Here is a 17,306-nt window from a genome sequence, read left to right on the forward strand (position 1 = left end):
TATTTTTGTTTATCTTTATTTTTCGCATTACTTTATGATTGGAGCTCTATCATATAGTAATTAAGTACTAAGCACCATATATATTATTAACAATGGTTTCTTTCAGAATAAAGTTTTCACCAGAAGCTATCCAACTTATAAAAAGGAAAAGAAACGCTTTACTTTTGTAAAAGATGAGCGACGTACTGAAAAATATATTTCGAGAGAGTATCGATTTTCACTTTGTCACGGAAAGAGAAATTTGCATCCCACTATGAAACCAAAATCAAACCAATCTAAACCAAAAGCGGAATTTGGTTAGACTGAGGCAGCTAGGGCCAAGTCTTGTATATTTTTTAGCAAAAGCTCATGGTGGACTTGGCCAAACCGTGTATTAGTGAATTTTCTATTTAGATTTGGTTCAAACTGTTGAAAACGTACGAATTCTTTTGTTAGTAAAGTCAAAGTCAAAGTTCATATATGTGTGTGTGTGTATACATAAACATAAGATAGTGAGACCAATCTTGCACAAGTCAAACAATGACATCTCAGAAACCTTATAAATACGAATCATAATCAAATTAATTACACATACAAAACAAAAAAGTCCCTACAACTCACCAATAGAAAGCTCATTTTTGTTTATGTTTGATCTCATTCAAAGAAAGCATTAAATTCTAAGCATGATGAAGAAACAATTGGTTGTCGTAGTTATGTTAGTTGTTATGTTCGTTGTTTTCTTGGGCGCTACGCAAGTTGAAGCCATGAGGCCTTTCCCGGAGACCGTCGATGAAATCGGGCTTCTGTTTCAGGCGCTGCAAAGAGGTCCGGTCCGTGGCTCTGGTCGGAACGGTTGCACCAATATACCTCGCGGTTCAGGCAGATGCCATAACTGAGAGCTGTCACACGAATCTTTTTCATCTTCATCATTCTTTGATTCTAATTTTGTTTCCACATTTGTGTGTTACGTACATAAATTACATTTACGTAATTATACGATAGCTTTAGACTTCGTTTCATGTAAATCAATTGTAATCAACTGAAATTTAATTGGTTTATATTAGCGTATGTACTCTATTATACAAATTGGTGGATCAAATGGCATTTTAAGAAACAAACGTAATAGTCAAAAAAATTTCTGTTTGAACAAAACTTTTTAATTGGACTTTTGGTTTTGGGCTTGGAAAGGTAGACAATACAGTGAATAATTAATTCAAGTACTTGACTTATATAATTTAACCTGAAAACTCACATAAACACAGGAACAAGCGCTTTATATACAGCGTCTAAAGAGAAAGCCGTTCTCATGAGTCATGGCAATGTATTCCGACTTACACGATTACACCGTTCTGTATAGCCGAAGGTCTTTCCCTCCGACGTCTCTTCTTGATGTGACTTTTACTTAAAGTCAGACCTTGACGGCAACAAAAAACAACGCCCCTTTATGTTTCCTACTTCACGGTAAAATATGAATCGGATATGTTTTGGTCAGGGATTTACGCGCACAAGATACCGAGAGTTCATCAATGGTCCTGTGAAAATAAAACCTGCATTGATGTGTGGAACTTGGGATAATTAGCTTTATCAGTAACAGTAATAGCAACATTGTAGGTTTGTGGAGGATGCATAGATGCTAACTTGAATAAGAAGTTTTACTAATAGTCCTAAATTCATGATCGCAAGAAGAACTGTTATAGGGAAAATGAAGAGTAGTGAAGAGTAGCTGACATGGAGAAATGGTGAGAGATGATTGGCCAAGAGGTGAATGATGTGTTGGCAGAAGCTTAGTGGCTGGAAGGGTTTGTTAGAAAAGAGGATGATAGAGATATATAGAGAAGGAAGAGTACATTGTGAAGTTTATGCGAATAATCAGAAATTGAGAGTTTGCATCATCTTCTTCTTCTTGGTGTGTTTCTGTGAGAGTTTGGTGTCTTCCTCAGTACTAGCTAGGGTTGTTTCTTCATTCTATACCTTAGCTAGTTGAGATGTGAATCTTTTTGTTTGAGTTCTTAATTTGAAGAGTGTGTTTTCCCTTATCAAAAACATATTCTTGTGCGATGTAAGAGAGATAGAAACAGAGCATGTAAGGCGTGTGTACCTGTGTGAAACTGTCTATGTTCTGTAGCCAAGCATCAAATGCTTGTAATAACGACCCCGGATGATCCTTTGCCACCAGTATTTGGTTGAGCTCCAGTAACTCATCTGCATTCGCTCTTGGATGAGCCTGTAAGACAAATCACTCGGGTGTGTGAGGACCAAAAGAAAGCAGAGATTTAAAAGAACATATCCATGCAATAAGGGAAAAAGTTTGTTCACCATCTAACAAGGCATCTTTTAACGCCTTGAGATATAGGCCGAAAAAATGATGGATCTCGCTGAGTATACAGTATTCCAACCTAAAACAGAATCAACCCTTTTTAGTAAAATGGCTCGCGGAATTAATGTCTACAGATCAAGAAACGACAGATCTTATTACCTCAACCAATGCCATAGCAGAAGGGTCTTCAAAGATCTCAAGGCTATAGTCACCCAGATAATTTACCTATTTAACCATTGATGCTTATAGATTATCAGTGATGCTATAATCATTGGTTTTATGTATAATAAGGTAAAACTGAAGAAAGTTCAGCTTTATTTCCATTAAGGGTCTAGAAGATTAGGTACCGCTAATTCTGTATTGACAAGAGCTTGGACAAAATCCATCAGCTGAATCTTAGCCCACTCAGAGTTCAAAGTAGGATCCTCGGTACGCGGAGGATGCCTCCATGCAGCACCAAAACGTAATTTCTCAGACGGAATGCTACCTTTTCGTGCATCACTGGCATACCGTTGCAGCCGCAACATAGCTTTTTCCATTGCAGGGTTAACCACAGCAACCTATACAAGAAAACACATTGCAACAAATTAACGGTTACTTTCCTGTGTAATTTGACAGCAATTGCAAGCAATCAGTTTTAAGTGAGCTTACTTGTATATATGCCAAGTATGCATCTACAATATCTTCAATTGTACCTGCTTTACTTCCCATCAAACTGATAAAAAACAATTAGGGTCACTTTTGAAAAGCGAAAAGTGGGGCTTTGACACATTTTGAGGACACAAAAACACATAAAGGACTAATAGCAAAAGAAAGCTACAATGAAGAGTGAATACAAAAGAAAAGGGAACCATTACCTTTGGTAATGATTACTCTGCTTAAGCGCATAAAGCTCGAATAGATGCCGAGAATTGGCACCAAGAACATCCGCAATGATAGTCCACTACAATTTCAACATTATGTTAAAAGTCCAATATTATAGACAGCAAAGTAAGCAGATAGCTTTTAGCAGAAATCAACCTTTCTGGTTTGACATTGTTAGGGTTTAGAGCTGTCACACTAGTTTTCAATATTTCGGTTTCACTAAACAAGCAGTGCCATTACCTACAATAATTTTCTCACCTCCGAAGCACTGAAGTAATCAGGAACCATGTGCAATTTGGCTTCTTGGGGAGTCCATCCAAATGTCTACAAATGAAACAAAACCAAAATGCAACATAAAAAGGTAGAATGCGGAAAAATAAGAAACCTCAATTCTTATGTTAACATGATCTCTTGAATCGGAAATAAATGAAGGGCGAGACTAGAAAACTCTACATTATATACCAAATTACCGATACATGTTCACACAAATGCATACAGAACCCATAGTTAGATATAGATATATTTGTAGCTGCTATACCTCACGAGAGATGAAAATGTCTGGACACCCGAAGTCAACAAAGGCTTGATATGAGTAGTAGCTGTCAGGATACAAATTATTATACATCAGAGAAATTGATAAAAATATTTTCAAAATAACATACATAGGTAGGAATCAAGTTCAGATCGGAAAATGACTATTCAGAATTTCTGTAACTAACATGCGACAAAGTAATAAAGGTCCAAGACCAGTTTCTTGTCTAGTGTTTATAAAATAAAACTTATATGGAGCTAGGAGACCAAGTAACCATCAAATAGTAACAGCTTGTACTTATAAAACCCAAAAAGGTAAAGAAAAAATAAGACCAACCTATCCGAAGTCACAAATAGGACAGGTAGACAGCGGTCATTTGCACCTAACGCTATTATTCTCCATACAAGATTGTCATGGTACACTGACGCTGAGATTGTTGAATCATCAGTCTGAATAGCACTCTTCAAGATTTCAATGTTGTTTAAGACCAACTTAGGCTGCCAAGTGAAACAAGAAACAAAGACAAACAAAACTAAGCCAACATTACTTAAACCAGAAAGCAACATCGATAAGTTGGCAAAAATGCTTCTAAATGATACAGCCACTGTTTAAACTACTTACTAAGATCAAGAAAAGTTTAGTACTTATCAATTTCATTACCTGGAAGAAACCAATCTCTGCAGCTTGTGACAACAACTCGAGCATCAGCAATGGCCAATCAGTACTAGAATTAGCTAATGTTCTGGAAAACCCATTAGTTCGATTAAGATGGGCAATGGCATTAGCTCTCCAACCCTGGTGCACCTTTATGACCTCTTTGGCCAATCTTAACGCAAAGGCAGTCTCTCTATAATACGAAGCCTCTTCAACAGACAAGCTATCACCTTTCTCTTCCAATTCAAGCAACCCATCAATCTCATCGGCATTTCGTCGAACAGATAGCGCATACACTGCCCTTTCCCAAAGAAACGAAACCGAGACTTTCTCTGGAACGGCAATGTTATAGCCCTGAAGTATACGGCGAAGTGCGGTGTTAAGACCATACCATTTGTTCATAGTAGTGAAGATCTGCTGCGAGCTTATACTCCCAAGTTTGATAGCTTTGTGGCTCATGGATTCAAGACAGTTCTCGAGCTGGGTTTTGCAATTAGACAACAATGGTGGGTCAACGCTGGTCCAAGAAGTCCATGGATAGGACTGGTGATGATCTGGGTGGTGTTCGGTGATCGATTGCGCAAAATCTACATAGCCAGCGATGTGAGGCCCTTTGTTCCAGTCTCCGAGTAGACCTAAAAAAAGAATTGAGATCGAAACGATTCAAAGCTACGATCTTTTGAAAAAAAAATTGGGAGAATTTTAGGGATTTTGCAATGGTGGATTTACGATTAAGAATAAGGGTGGTTTTGCCAACACCACGAGGACCATGGAGGATGAGCGGCTGAGGAACACGGTGGCGTTGGACGTGGTTGTTGAGAACTGTCTCTAGAAGTGGCCTTGGAATTATCTTCCAAGGTTTATTCACCATTTCCTCTAACTCCTTCTTCTTCTTCGTCGTTGCCTTGAGAGCTCGATCAGTGTATGGGTTTTAGGGACACTCCCAAATCTCGGGAAAATGTTTCAATCGAAAGGGTTTAAGCGTTTCAGGATCTCTCTCTCTCTCTCTCTCTCTCTCTTGTTAAGGAAGAACATAATTCAAATCGAACCAATCTGAACCGGGTTTGTTCTTCTGTTCGGTTTAATCGGATACGAATTATACTGAGAAAACCAAATTAACGTAACCGGAACTGGTTACTTTTTTTCAATGTTTTTTTTCGTTTTGATTTACTGGAGAAATTTGATCCAAATTTATATAACTAATAAAAGTGATTCACAGACTTTATTGGTAGACCGTAGGCATAATTATTTCACAAATTTGCAAATAAATTTTTATTAACTTTCGTAATTTCTATAAGCCAATGAAACATGTATTTGCTTTCATAGCTCTGTTGTTACAAGAAAAGTTAAAAGTATGATTTCTCGTGTACAAGAAAAATGAATAAATAAATAAATAGTCCAACTCCACCCATAGACCAGATTTGGGTATTGGGATAAAGCTTCACGTGAGAGAGATCATCCGTGGCACGAGCCTGGGCTACCTTTGGGTATGTTAGAGCATTCGTTAGGACCAGACCCAGGGACCGCACCCTTCTGTAACGACTCAAACACGAACCGGATATCAGTATCGAAGTTAATTCGTAAGAGCCTCGTCGCTCCTACTTGTGTGGAGTCCAAAAAAACCATTAAAAAGGCAACCAAAATTACTCCAACTATCACTTGCTTCATCATCATCACTATAACTTTGTAGTAGTCTCTCTTGAACTTAAAAAAACAAAAAACAAACATACACAAACATAAAAATGTGTTTATTTGTAAGGTCGTTTACTCTCTTGTGTGGCATTGAAGATGTAAGTTTGAGTTCTATATATAGAGAGAGCGAGAGAGTTATGTAGGAGGGTTTTTGGATTGTTTGGTCATACACTGACTAAACAATATTCGTAAAGATTGACTTTTACTTGGAAAGAAATGGTTTTCAACATTTGATCTAGAAAATAAATATTTGAGATATTTGATCAATCAAGTTAACACATATAACACGGTTTATGACTTGGCCTCCAAGATTTCTTGCTCTTACCGAAGGTGTCTTGAAAATACACCCCGGAGGATGTGATCTCGGTTCGAGTTGACTTCTACAATTCCGGTTGGTTTTCCCAACAATTTCAGCTTGGTTTTCCCAAAAAGTTATGGTAATCAATTTGATATTTTGTTTTGCCTCCTGAAGTCTGGATTATATCGCACAGTCCGGAATAAAATTTAGTAATGTAGCCGGATCGTAGTAATATTGTTTTTGCATCTTGTAGATGTTTTTTGAAAAATCTACACGACCACTACTATCCAAATATTTGCCCATGACCATGAATTGTTGAATATTTTGTTATCAAACACATCATAGACAAACAATCAAATTCGAAGCCGGCCATCATTGACACGAGTTATGGGAGAAAACAAGTTGTTAGACAAAAAAGTCTTGAAGGGTGGTTCACTTATTCTCTACATGATAACATGAATAATTTCTCTATGCAATATTATCTAATTCTTAAATTTAATAGATGCATTTAATGTAAAAATGTTATATTTTTTTAGTTGAATAAATAATAGGGAAATTCTCACAATTATAAGTTTTAATCACGTCGCGCTAGATTAAGTTTCGTTTTTTAGTCTACGTCCCTCGTTCTCAGATTGGTAAAACGGATAATCTAGCACGACGTGTTCGCACAGTTCCGCACCTAATTACCTATGTAAACAATGTTCCTTCGTATTAGCTTGTTTGAGTCAATCTTGTACTCTATTGTTAAAAAAAAAATTTTAATTCCAAATGTAACACATTATCTCTAATTTTTTTTTAAATAGTAATATGTTTCAAGATTAAATCTAAACCCTAAACTCTACATGTAAAAATGTTGTTTTTTAGTTGAAGAAATTTTACATTTATTTCAAAAAAAATTGTAAATATTAATGTCTACCTAGGTATTTTTTTTTGTTTGTGTCAAAGATAGCAAACCACAGATACTATTAAATATTAACTAGGTTAGATCCGCGCTATGCCGCAAGATGTTATTCTATACATTTGATATTCAAAGTATGATTTTTAATTTTTTGAAATTATGTTAATCATGAAAATTATGGTTTACACAATGCTAAGATATAGAAATGAACCGAAAAAAACCTACAATGGTTTGTAACTCTGTAGTATTTGTTATTACAATCATTTACTCGTATAATTGGTTTAACTCTACTATATGCTATATTTTTTTCTCCTATTATTATTGGAGATATATTAGTGTAGTGTTATTTTGTGGTGTATTTTTGTAAATTACAAATTTAATCATCTAAGTTTATATAGTTTGTGTTGTTATTACGTTATTATTTGTTTGTTTCCTTTTGTAAATTACCTATTCTTTTTATAACAAGTCCACATATGTCAAAGTAAATAGACATATTTTTACTTTAGTTTGGTTTTGTGTTATTATTTAAATATTATACTTATGTTAAACTGTATACAACATTTATAAGGATTATGTTAATTGTCAAAGTTATTTTAAAAGTTATAGATGATTTAGTTTTTTTAAAATTAAAACATTTGATTTTCGATCTTAAACATTGTTAAATTTGTCACTGGTGTTCTTATAGTTAAATCTTGAGAGGCAAAGAACCTTTATTATTACACGTCATAATTCAAACACTGCAATCATCACTGTGAAAAGGAATCATATAGTAAATGCATAAGCAATAAGATAGACATATGAGAATTTTTGTCTGATATTACGTAACTAATTTACTCTAGTTTATGTATGCTTCAGAAAGAGAGTTTATCCTCCAATCACGTTTGAGAAATTACTCTAGTTTGGTTCATATCCCTTATATGTATAAGTTTTCTTATAAAAACAAAAAAATACGAACATGTTGCGCTCACAAAGCTCGAGAAATAATTTTTTTATTTGTCCTCAGTTTTTAATAGTATTTCTATTTACATACCACTGTAATATTTTTTTTTAAATGACACCCAAAATTTAAGTCTTTTATTTTCTTTATAACTTAATTGTATCACTTACTTACATTTCTATAAAATTTTAAGAACTTTTGATTCATATGGTGAGATAATATAAAATTCATATTATAATAATTTTCATAAGTTAAATCTTAATTATTATACAAGAATTTTAGATATTCAAATAAAACTAAAAAATATATACTATACAAATAAATTTTAGATCCCAAATAATAATTTTACCGATAAATATTACAGTATAGATTTTGTATATATAAATTACAATAAAATTATTTATTAACTATTGTATAAATAAACTGCCAAAATGATGTTAGATTACAAATAATACTTAACCAAGATGTTTAAAGAACCTTGTGTCCCTTAATCGTCACCTTCCTCAATTGTCATACTAAAGTTAATTTGGGTTTTTTTACTATTTTTTCTGGATACTTGTAATTGAGCTGGACTAATAACAGAAATCAGAAATAATGATGTGAAATAGAGAAAGATTATTATTGGATAAAAATCTGGAGCTGTATTAGTCCTTATAATTTGATTGACTAATTGTTTTAAACGATTTGTCAACTCCACCTTCAACTAAAAAACTTTCAACTAAAAAACTGAGGTGTATTGTATTAATCATATCTAAAACAAAAATTTGATAATCATATTGGATAAGCGTTGGAAATAAACTATAAATTGAATTTAATATTTTTTTTTTCGTCTAATTGAATTTAATAAATTTATGATATCACGATATTAAAGATTAGTAGTAAATAAAATTAAAAGCATTATCGAGTGATTTAATTATTAAAAAAAAAAAAAGGCAGCTTTTAGGGTGAAAAAGGGGAAAAAGGGTTAAACGGTAGAAACACAATCTGTAAAGCCGTCGCCGAGAAGCCCACTCTCACCTGAAATATTCCTCAACACCGTCGTCATCATCATCAGCATCATATTGGAGAGAAGGCGTATGTTTAAATAGTCTTCTCCTCATCCTCCTCCTCACACTGGTGTAATCTTGTCTTACCGTAGAAAGGGAATTAACAGCAATGGCGAGTCCACATAAGCCGTGGAGGGCAGAGTATGCTAAGTCTTCAAGGTCTTCATGCAAGACTTGCAAGTCCTCCATTACCAAGGAGACCTTTCGTCTTGGAAAGTTAGTTCAAGCCTCTCAATTTGACGGCGTCATGCCTGTACGACTCTCTTTCTCTCTCTATCTCCAAGAACTTGGACCCGTCTCTGTACTATACTCTTGTGCTTGTTACTGTGGATTCTATCAATAGTCATAATGCTTCTTTATGGTTTTCGATTTTCGAATCACAAAGTTACTTCCTTTTAGGGTTTTTGTGAGGTAAATTTGGTTCTTTTTCGTTGAAATTGGCGTTGTGTGAGGGTTTTATCTTGTTCATTCTGCTTCTTCTAAGCTCTGGGATTACTTTTGGGTATCAAGCTTGCTTTTTTTTTTGCTCTGTTACTTACTTCTGAAAAAGCTTTTCATTCTCCTCCTTTATGCCTAATTGAATGTGATAAATCAGCAATTTAAGCTAAAATTTGTAGCCACTTTTGATGATTGCAAAAAGTTTCGTGCTTTTTACAATGACATATGTGAACTGCTATTTTCTGGAATGTCAAAGATCATTCTTCTCTTGTTATTTTAACTTGGAACCATAGAACATTGTCTTACTTCCTTCTTCCTGCTTTGCTTAACTTTCCCATTTTGATTATATGTTGCTTTAGCTCCAGTGGACATGAAGTTTTCGTTAACTGGCAGTATCCTCTCTGTACTTTTGTTTTATTTGACACAGATGTGGAACCATGCTAGTTGTATACTGAAGAAAACGAAGCAGATAAAATCGTATGTAAAACCAATTCCCCTTAGTGAAAATGTATGATAAGCATTCAGCTATCAACTTTATTTTGTCTCTTGGTTTTGCTAGAGTTGATGATGTTGAAGGCATAGAATCACTTCGCTGGGAAGATCAGGAAAAGATTAGAAAATATGTCGAATCTGGAGCAGGGAATAGCACAAGCGCCAGCACAAGCACAAGCACGAGCACGAGCAGTACCGCTAATAATGCCAAACTAGAATATGGGATTGAAGTGTCACAAACTTCTCGTGCCGGTTGCAGAAAATGTAGCGAAAAGATTTTGAAAGGAGAGGTAAGTGTTGTTCTTCATCTGCCATGGTTGTAGCAATTTATATGAACTGGTCCTCGTGCATTAGGGTTATTGGTATGTTTTTTTTCTTTCCAGGTACGTATATTCTCTAAGCCTGAAGGCCCGGGTAACAAGGGTTTGATGTGGCATCACGCAAAATGTTTCCTTGAAATGTCTTCCTCCACTGAACTGGAAAGTTTGTCTGGATGGAGAAACATACCAGACTCAGACCAAGAAGCTCTTCTTCCCTTAGTGAAGAAAACTCTGCCGGCAGCTAAAACTGGTAAGAGTCTTGAGGTGTTCGGTAATGCATTGAGTTCCTTGTTACAGAATCCTGATTTGCAGTACTATAGTCTGATGGCTTTCTGTTAATTTCTTGCTGGCACAACTGGGACAGAGACAGCAGAAGCACGCCAAACAAATCCAAAAGCAGGCACAAAACGAAGAAACGATTCTGGTGATAATGAGAAGTCGAAACTAGCAAAAACTAGTTTTGACATGACTACAAGCGGTGCTTTACAACCTTGTAGCACAGAAAGGGTAATGGAGGCTCAAACTAAAGAATTGTGGGACCTGAAGGATGATCTGAAAAAATATGTAACAACAGCCGAGTTGCGGGAAATGCTTGAATTAAATGAACAAAGTACAAGAGGATCAGAACTTGATCTACGTGATAAATGGTAAATAACATTGCGAAGCTATCTGGAAGTATATTGCTTGGAAAAGACATTCTGAAATGTTGTCTGTTTTGTTTCTTACTGTCGTGTGGATATTCTTAAAGGTAATTTGGATTAGAGACTCTGATGCGTAATCATATTCTTGACCTCTCTGCTTGTTTCTTTTTAGTGCTGATGGCATGATGTTTGGTCCACTCGCCCTCTGCCCAATTTGCTCTGGTCATCTTTCCTTTTCTGGAGGACTTTACCGATGCCATGGGTACATCTCGGAATGGAGCAAATGTTCTCATTCCACTTTGGATCCAGACCACATCAAAGGGAAGTGGAAGATTCCAGAAGGAACAGAGAATCAGTTCCTTCTGAAGGTAAATCAGCCAGTTTGTAGAGTTGATAATGGTATGAGTTAGGTCAGATGTGGTGTATATTACTCATGAAGTTTATATTTTTCTTCTGATTCCTTGCAGTGGAATAAGTCTCAAAAGAGTGTAAAGCCAAAACGTATACTGCGCCCTGTATCGTCTGGTGAGACGTCGCAGGGTCAAGGTTCTAAAGATGCAGCTGACTCCTCAAGGAGTGAAAAGCTATCAGATCTTAAAGTTTCAATTGATGGAGATACTAAGGAACGCGTATGTCCTTCTGTCAAATTTTATAACTTAAATTAGCTTTGCACTTCATTGCTTGATGGGATCATTTTGCAGCAAGCATGGAAGAAGAAAATCGAGGAAGCTGGTGCAGAGTTTCATGCTAACGTTAAAAAAGGTATGTATTTCTCGAGTGTTTAGTTTAGCCTATTGTAAAAGTGTTTTAAGCTTTTGAATATATCTGTTTCACAATTTGCAGGTACAAGCTGTTTGGTTGTCTGTGGAACGACAGGTATCCGAGATGCTGAAATGAGAAAGGCAAGGTAGGAAAAGGCCTTTATTGTACTGGTACTCTTTAACTCATCACACTCTTTGCTCTCACTTTTAACGTTGGTGTTGATATATGTGTCAGGAGGATGAAAGTGGCTATCGTGAGAGAGGATTATTTGGTTGACTGTTTGATAAAACAAAGGAAACTTCCGTTGGACAAGTACAAAATTGAAGACACTAGTGAGAGCCTGGTCACTGTTAAAGTAAAAGGACGAAGCGCTGTGCACGAAGCATCTGGCCTCCAAGAGCACTGTCACATTCTTGAAGATGGGAACAGTATCTATAACACAACTCTGAGCATGTCTGATCTTTCTACCGGTATCAATAGTTATTACATACTCCAGATAATCCAAGAAGATAAAGGTTCAGATTGCTACGTATTTCGTAAATGGGGCCGAGTTGGAAATGAAAAGATTGGTGGTAACAAAGTGGAAGAAATGTCAAAGTCTGATGCGGTTCATGAATTCAAACGTCTATTTCTTGAAAAGACTGGAAACTCATGGGAATCTTGGGAACAAAAAACAAATTTCCAGAAACAACCAGGAAAATTTCTCCCGTTGGACATTGTAAGCATCATATCTTTTGTATCTTCAGATTCTCTTATTTTCTTAAATCATTCATAAACTAATTTGTATCTTTTGTTTCAGGATTATGGAGTTAACAAGCAAGTAGCCAAAAAAGAGCCAGTTCAGACCATTAGCAACCTTGCTCCTCCATTAATAGAATTAATGAAGATGCTTTTTGATGTGGAAACTTACAGGTTAGAAACTTATTTGCCATTGTCTTCCTCGCCTCTCCTCCCCCTAGAAACGGCCTGAAGTAACTTATTAAATACTTTTTCAGATCTGCTATGATGGAGTTCGAAATAAATATGTCAGAGATGCCACTAGGGAAACTCAGCAAACATAATATACAGAAGGGTAACTCTTACTTGTCCAGTTTTAGATTTTTGTTTCTAATAAATAATGAATCATGGTTCTACATCACATTTCTGTATATTGTTTTTTATTGTTTGTTCTTCTATAGGTTTTGAGGTATTGACAGAGATACAGAAGCTATTGACTGAGAGCTACCCCCAGCCTTCTATCAAAGAAAGCTTGCTTGTTGATGCTAGTAATAGATTTTTTACGATGATCCCTTCTATTCATCCTCATATTATCCGTGATGAAGATGACTTTAAGTCTAAGGTACTCGCCGTAGAACAAACACCTTGGTGTTGTTTTTAACCATGGTCTTTTTTTGTTTTTCCCTGCTTTACTAAAATAGTATTGTATCTGTATGTCGCAGGTACAAATGCTCGAGGCTCTGCAGGATATCGAAATAGCATCAAGACTAGTAGGCTTTGATGTTGATAGCACCGAATCTCTTGACGATAAATACAAGAAGCTGCATTGTGATATTTCACCACTTCCTCATGATAGTGAAGATTATCGATTAATTGAGAAGTATCTTAACACAACGCATGCCCCAACACATACAGTGAGTCCACTTCCTCGTTACATTTTTTTATGTTTGCTTTTCTTAATTTTTCTAACTCAATTTTTGATTACTGAATTTGTCAGGAGTGGAGTCTTGAACTGGAGGAAGTTTTTGCTCTGGAAAGAGAAGGAGAGTTTGATAAATATGCTCCTTACAGGGAAAAACTTGGCAATAAGATGCTCCTATGGCATGGTAATCAAGCTGCAACCAGCCACACTAAGATAATTTGGAAGCAGATACAAGAAATATTGATTGTTAATATTTTGGTTGATTATATATTTATGTCTGATCCCTAGGTTTAAACCTAATTAACTCTGCTCTCAGGTTCTCGATTAACGAATTTTGTTGGAATTCTGAACCAAGGACTAAGAATTGCGCCGCCAGAAGCTCCTGCTACTGGCTACATGGTCAGTACTCTCTCTGTGTCTATGCTTGTGTGGTTCTCATCAGTTGAGGGATTTTGCTATCTAGTTAACTTGTTGGAGGTTCTGAAGCCTAACTTCTTGAAATTCCTGTGTTTCAGTTTGGAAAGGGGATATACTTCGCTGACCTTGTCAGTAAAAGTGCTCAGTACTGCTACACGTGTAAGAAAAACCCGGTGGGTCTAATGCTTCTGAGTGAAGTTGCATTGGGAGAAATACATGAGTTAACAAAAGCTACGGTGAGCCCATATTGCAATTTTCTAGGATATGATACACTAAACATGTAGTCCTTATGTTGAGACTTTAGGCACAACATCAAATATTTCTTATCTCTGTAATATGACTGTTTCTCTTATGTCCACAATTCTTTAGTACATGGATAAACCTCCGAGAGGAAAACATTCGACCAAAGGGCTTGGCAAGAAAGTGCCTCAAGATTCAGAATTTGCCAAGTGGAGAGGTGATGTGACTGTTCCTTGTGGAAAACCTGTTTCATCGAAGGTCAAGGCTTCTGAGCTTATGTACAATGAATATATCGTCTACAATACAGCTCAGGTAACTTCTGTTTCCCTTCCTTGTTCCTTTCACCCATTTACAATAGGATAGGTTACAAACACTATCCTCTTCGTGTCTGTATGGGTAATTGGAATGAGAAATAATAAATCATCTAGAAAGCTCATACGTCAGATATTATTTTTGCTACACATACTGTGACCCATTCTTATGTGCTTATGGTGTGTACATATCTGACAAAGATTACTCTGTCTATGGACAGGTGAAGTTGCAGTACTTGTTGAAAGTAAGATTTAAGCACAAGAGATGAGCTCGAAACTAAACAGGACGACATAACTTTTGTTAACTAAATGTCTTATGGAGATCGACTCCAACATGAAGACTTAACTGTTGTAAATAGTCTTTTAGGTTATCAAATCCAACATGAAGTCACAGATTTTGTCTCTCTCGCTTTTGTAGATGTGGCTGGTTTTAAAACACTGTGCACTACATTTTGTTATGACTCTTTTTGGTCTTAAGACAACACTTGTTCAGATCTGATGTTGTTGTTTCTATGGAAGATCTACGAAGAAATGGTAAATCTCAAAGAGAAAAGGGTTGCCTGATCCAATCTCTGCTATGAAAAATGTTCAAAACTGGATAGTAAAGAAGATTCTAGAAGAATTTAAAGTTCATTCTCTGACAAAATAGTCACTTGTACTCATACAGACCAAGGAAAATTGGCCTCCTGGTAGTAAAGAGATTCATTTGAGCTACAAAGTGACTCATTCCGATCCATAGATCGCTCATGTTCGTGTGTAGCACCAGTCACTGGGTTGAGGTCTGAGTCCAAGAATTCTTGATGAAACCAGTTGTGAAGATCTTGTGGCCTTTGTTGAGCAAGAACCTTTTCTTGTTGCTTCAGATTGCAACTAGGATCCTCTTGAGGAAACCTTCTAGAAGCTTCTTCTCTAAGTAGGACCACTTGTGCTTGTAGACTAACAACCTATAAGTAAGTGATGTTACTTGTAAGTACACTAGAGATGATGAAGCAAAAGACCAAAAACAGTTTACATATAAATCATCCTAGGCAAAAATACCTGTTGCTGGAGGGAGAAGATTTGGGAGACGCATCCGTAAATAGGATCATGGAGACGAGAGTGAGCCTCGTAAGAGATGGTTCGTACGGCGTCACACCGGTCCTGGTCAGGGAGATGAGAAATGAGCTTAGAGAAGTTGCTGGCTCCAAACACTTTGTGAATGGCTGCAAAATTAGAAGATCCTTCTTCGTAGCAAAAATATGGTGCAAATACACAACCTTCTACACATTTCCTACGCAAGAACTTGCATCCTCCACATGGTGAACCTAAACCTCCCATACTCAAATGTAAATAATCTAATTATTAACGAAATATTAGCTTTGAAGAAGATTAATACTACTGATGACTATTATATAGTGCGTGTTTATATGCAAAGGTATACTAAAGAACTATGGTGGGATTTATGATAATCCAATTTTGTTATTTTACTTATTTGTCTCTCTAATGGCGTACAATTACAATACAATTCCAGCTTTTTCTTTTCCCTCAAGTTAATATACATTGTAAATATCTTTTTTTAAATATCTTGTCATAATATATAATTGTGTTTAAACGTTTGAGGAAGAGAATATTCTTAGAAAATAGTTGAGAGAACCCTATTAATATTGGGATCCGATCGTATGAGAGATTTTGTTGACGTATAGGACAAAACAACGAGTAAACATGAACCAAACCCAAGTTGCTTTTTGTTGTGGTCATAGCATTCTTGATTCATTATTTACTTCATTCTTTTCTTGATAATTTAGTATAGAGTTTGCTTTTAATGTTTGTAAATTAGATAAGTTAATGAATATGAAAGTGAACTATGAAATACTTAACAAGAATATGTAACTGTATACAAAAATGGGACAAGGTAACTTATTCTAAATAGATTTGAAACATTAGCTATGCTCAGTCACAGTTTCTATCAGACTTTACAGACTAAAAAAATAGAAACCCATGATTATCCAGCCCACATAGTAATCATGAATCATGATTATCAACACAAATATTCCCAAAATAATTGATCAAAGTACAAAAGTTAAATTATTCGAAAATAATGAACAACTGATAGTGGATTCATGACTTAATGTTGGTTTAGTGGAGATTAAAAATAGTAAGAAAAATAAAGTTTGAAGATTGATATATGCCATCTTTAGAGTTTCTTTTTTTATCTTTTATCTTTGTGTTTAGGACTTAAGGTATCCTGAGTTATGTCTAGCGTTCTTTGAATCTATGACTCCTCAAACAACTCTCATAAGACATATCGGCCGTGCACATCGATCAAGTGCAGACCAGTCCAAGGTCCCTGGAGCCAACTATATTAATATTACCCACATCAGTCACAGGACCACCAAAGCATCCGACCAGGAGCGAATCCATTACATGAGTGATCGATCCAAATCACAGTCCACCTGATCCGGAAGTTGCATCAGTCATAGCATTGGCCATCACTTCTCCCTTCATGACCGAAAATATATTATTGATCTATGAAACTTTCATTAGTGTTTGGATTTACACGTTACAAATCCTATTCGAGTGGGAAAATAATGATGAGCTTGTTCTTTAATTGATGTAACCCGAACATTGCATTTGAGAGGTAACAGAGATCAACGTTTGTCAATAACTTTCACAGCGTCTAGGTATTGAAGACTAATGACGAATACTGCTCCGGTCAGGATTTGAAACGAACAAAACTATACAAGTGGTAATCAAATTTAATCGCTCTTCAAAGACCATTCGAAGATTGGTGATGAGAAAAACTCAAACACGTCTGAGATTGAATTCAAACACAGCCGCAAAAGCATATTC

The 17,306-nt window shown here is 35.8% G+C and overlaps 5 protein-coding genes across 8 annotated transcripts; 2 read left to right on the forward strand and 3 right to left on the reverse strand.

Moving 5' to 3' along the window:
* The first annotated feature begins 587 nt into the window (after positions 1 to 587).
* LOC104700332 (uncharacterized) lies at positions 588 to 1,065 on the forward strand. The gene has a single exon (XM_010415836.2). It carries the CDS (start codon positions 663 to 665, stop codon positions 873 to 875), a length of 213 nt encoding a protein of 70 aa, XP_010414138.1. The 5' UTR covers positions 588 to 662; the 3' UTR covers positions 876 to 1,065.
* Positions 1,066 to 1,114: 49 nt separating this feature from the next.
* Positions 1,115 to 5,416, reverse strand: LOC104700334 (uncharacterized). Of its 4 annotated transcripts, none has more exons than XR_015561323.1 (12): positions 5,076 to 5,401; positions 4,353 to 4,981; positions 4,029 to 4,189; positions 3,699 to 3,759; positions 3,401 to 3,484; positions 3,154 to 3,239; positions 2,948 to 3,011; positions 2,644 to 2,856; positions 2,456 to 2,521; positions 2,296 to 2,375; positions 2,078 to 2,203; positions 1,115 to 1,526 (listed from the first exon to the last, which is right to left on the reverse strand). XR_015561323.1 is itself a non-coding variant. In XM_010415837.2 (12 exons), exons 1-11 carry the CDS (start codon positions 5,215 to 5,217, stop codon positions 2,092 to 2,094), a joined length of 1,680 nt encoding a protein of 559 aa, XP_010414139.1. In that variant the 5' UTR covers positions 5,218 to 5,416; the 3' UTR covers positions 1,115 to 1,526; positions 2,078 to 2,091. The 4 variants fall into 4 exon arrangements, 1 of the variants encoding a protein (XP_010414139.1); XM_010415837.2 differs by having other exon boundaries at positions 3,419 to 3,484; positions 5,076 to 5,416; XR_015561322.1 differs by lacking the exon at positions 2,644 to 2,856 and having other exon boundaries at positions 3,001 to 3,011; positions 3,419 to 3,484.
* Positions 5,417 to 5,594: 178 nt separating this feature from the next.
* LOC109125599 (uncharacterized) lies at positions 5,595 to 6,110 on the reverse strand. Its single transcript, XM_019227536.2, has one exon. The coding sequence runs from the start codon at positions 6,072 to 6,074 to the stop codon at positions 5,802 to 5,804; it is 273 nt and encodes a 90-aa protein (XP_019083081.1). The 5' UTR covers positions 6,075 to 6,110; the 3' UTR covers positions 5,595 to 5,801.
* Positions 6,111 to 9,065: 2,955 nt separating this feature from the next.
* Positions 9,066 to 14,969, forward strand: LOC104700335 (poly [ADP-ribose] polymerase 1). Its single transcript, XM_010415838.3, has 19 exons — positions 9,066 to 9,470; positions 10,083 to 10,132; positions 10,215 to 10,437; positions 10,531 to 10,717; positions 10,832 to 11,114; positions 11,281 to 11,476; positions 11,576 to 11,737; positions 11,810 to 11,870; positions 11,952 to 12,015; positions 12,105 to 12,588; positions 12,670 to 12,782; positions 12,866 to 12,942; positions 13,049 to 13,209; positions 13,310 to 13,501; positions 13,585 to 13,693; positions 13,826 to 13,908; positions 14,025 to 14,162; positions 14,296 to 14,478; positions 14,699 to 14,969. The coding sequence occupies exons 1-19, from the start codon at positions 9,327 to 9,329 to the stop codon at positions 14,744 to 14,746; spliced, it is 2,958 nt and encodes a 985-aa protein (XP_010414140.2). The 5' UTR covers positions 9,066 to 9,326; the 3' UTR covers positions 14,747 to 14,969.
* A 121-nt stretch (positions 14,970 to 15,090) lies between these two features.
* LOC104700336 (LOB domain-containing protein 14-like) lies at positions 15,091 to 15,860 on the reverse strand. Its single transcript, XM_010415839.2, has 2 exons — positions 15,516 to 15,860; positions 15,091 to 15,421 (listed from the first exon to the last, which is right to left on the reverse strand). The coding sequence occupies exons 1-2, from the start codon at positions 15,792 to 15,794 to the stop codon at positions 15,137 to 15,139; spliced, it is 564 nt and encodes a 187-aa protein (XP_010414141.1). The 5' UTR covers positions 15,795 to 15,860; the 3' UTR covers positions 15,091 to 15,136.
* Positions 15,861 to 17,306: the final 1,446 nt, after the last annotated feature.

This window comes from Camelina sativa, chromosome 7 (assembly GCF_030686135.1).
Source record: "Camelina sativa cultivar CO46 ecotype springtype chromosome 7, ASM3068613v1".
In the NCBI taxonomy this organism is placed as follows: Eukaryota; Viridiplantae; Streptophyta; class Magnoliopsida; order Brassicales; family Brassicaceae; genus Camelina; species Camelina sativa.

What these genes read in the sequence shown, in the direction of transcription:
- LOC104700332 (XM_010415836.2), top strand. Translation starts at nt 663, where the DNA reads ATGATGAAGAAACAATTGGTTGTCGTAGTTATGTTAGTTGTTATGTTC.
- LOC104700335 (XM_010415838.3), top strand. Translation starts at nt 9,327, where the DNA reads ATGGCGAGTCCACATAAGCCGTGGAGGGCAGAGTATGCTAAGTCTTCA. An exon ending in TCTGCCGGCAGCTAAAACTG is followed by an intron (nt 10,718 to 10,831) that starts GTAAGAGTCTTG and finishes CAACTGGGACAG; the next exon opens with AGACAGCAGAAGCACGCCAA. An exon ending in TAAGATGCTCCTATGGCATG is followed by an intron (nt 13,694 to 13,825) that starts GTAATCAAGCTG and finishes CTCTGCTCTCAG; the next exon opens with GTTCTCGATTAACGAATTTT.
- LOC109125599 (XM_019227536.2), bottom strand. Translation starts at nt 6,074, where the DNA reads ATGTTTGTTTTTTGTTTTTTTAAGTTCAAGAGAGACTACTACAAAGTT.
- LOC104700336 (XM_010415839.2), bottom strand. Translation starts at nt 15,794, where the DNA reads ATGGGAGGTTTAGGTTCACCATGTGGAGGATGCAAGTTCTTGCGTAGG. An exon ending in TCTTCTCCCTCCAGCAACAG is followed by an intron (nt 15,422 to 15,515) that starts GTATTTTTGCCT and finishes ACTTACTTATAG; the next exon opens with GTTGTTAGTCTACAAGCACA.
- LOC104700334 (XM_010415837.2), bottom strand. Translation starts at nt 5,217, where the DNA reads ATGGTGAATAAACCTTGGAAGATAATTCCAAGGCCACTTCTAGAGACA. An exon ending in CTATTTGTGACTTCGGATAG is followed by an intron (nt 3,760 to 4,028) that starts GTTGGTCTTATT and finishes GTATCCTGACAG; the next exon opens with CTACTACTCATATCAAGCCT. An exon ending in AAAAGATGCCTTGTTAGATG is followed by an intron (nt 2,204 to 2,295) that starts GTGAACAAACTT and finishes TTTGTCTTACAG; the next exon opens with GCTCATCCAAGAGCGAATGC.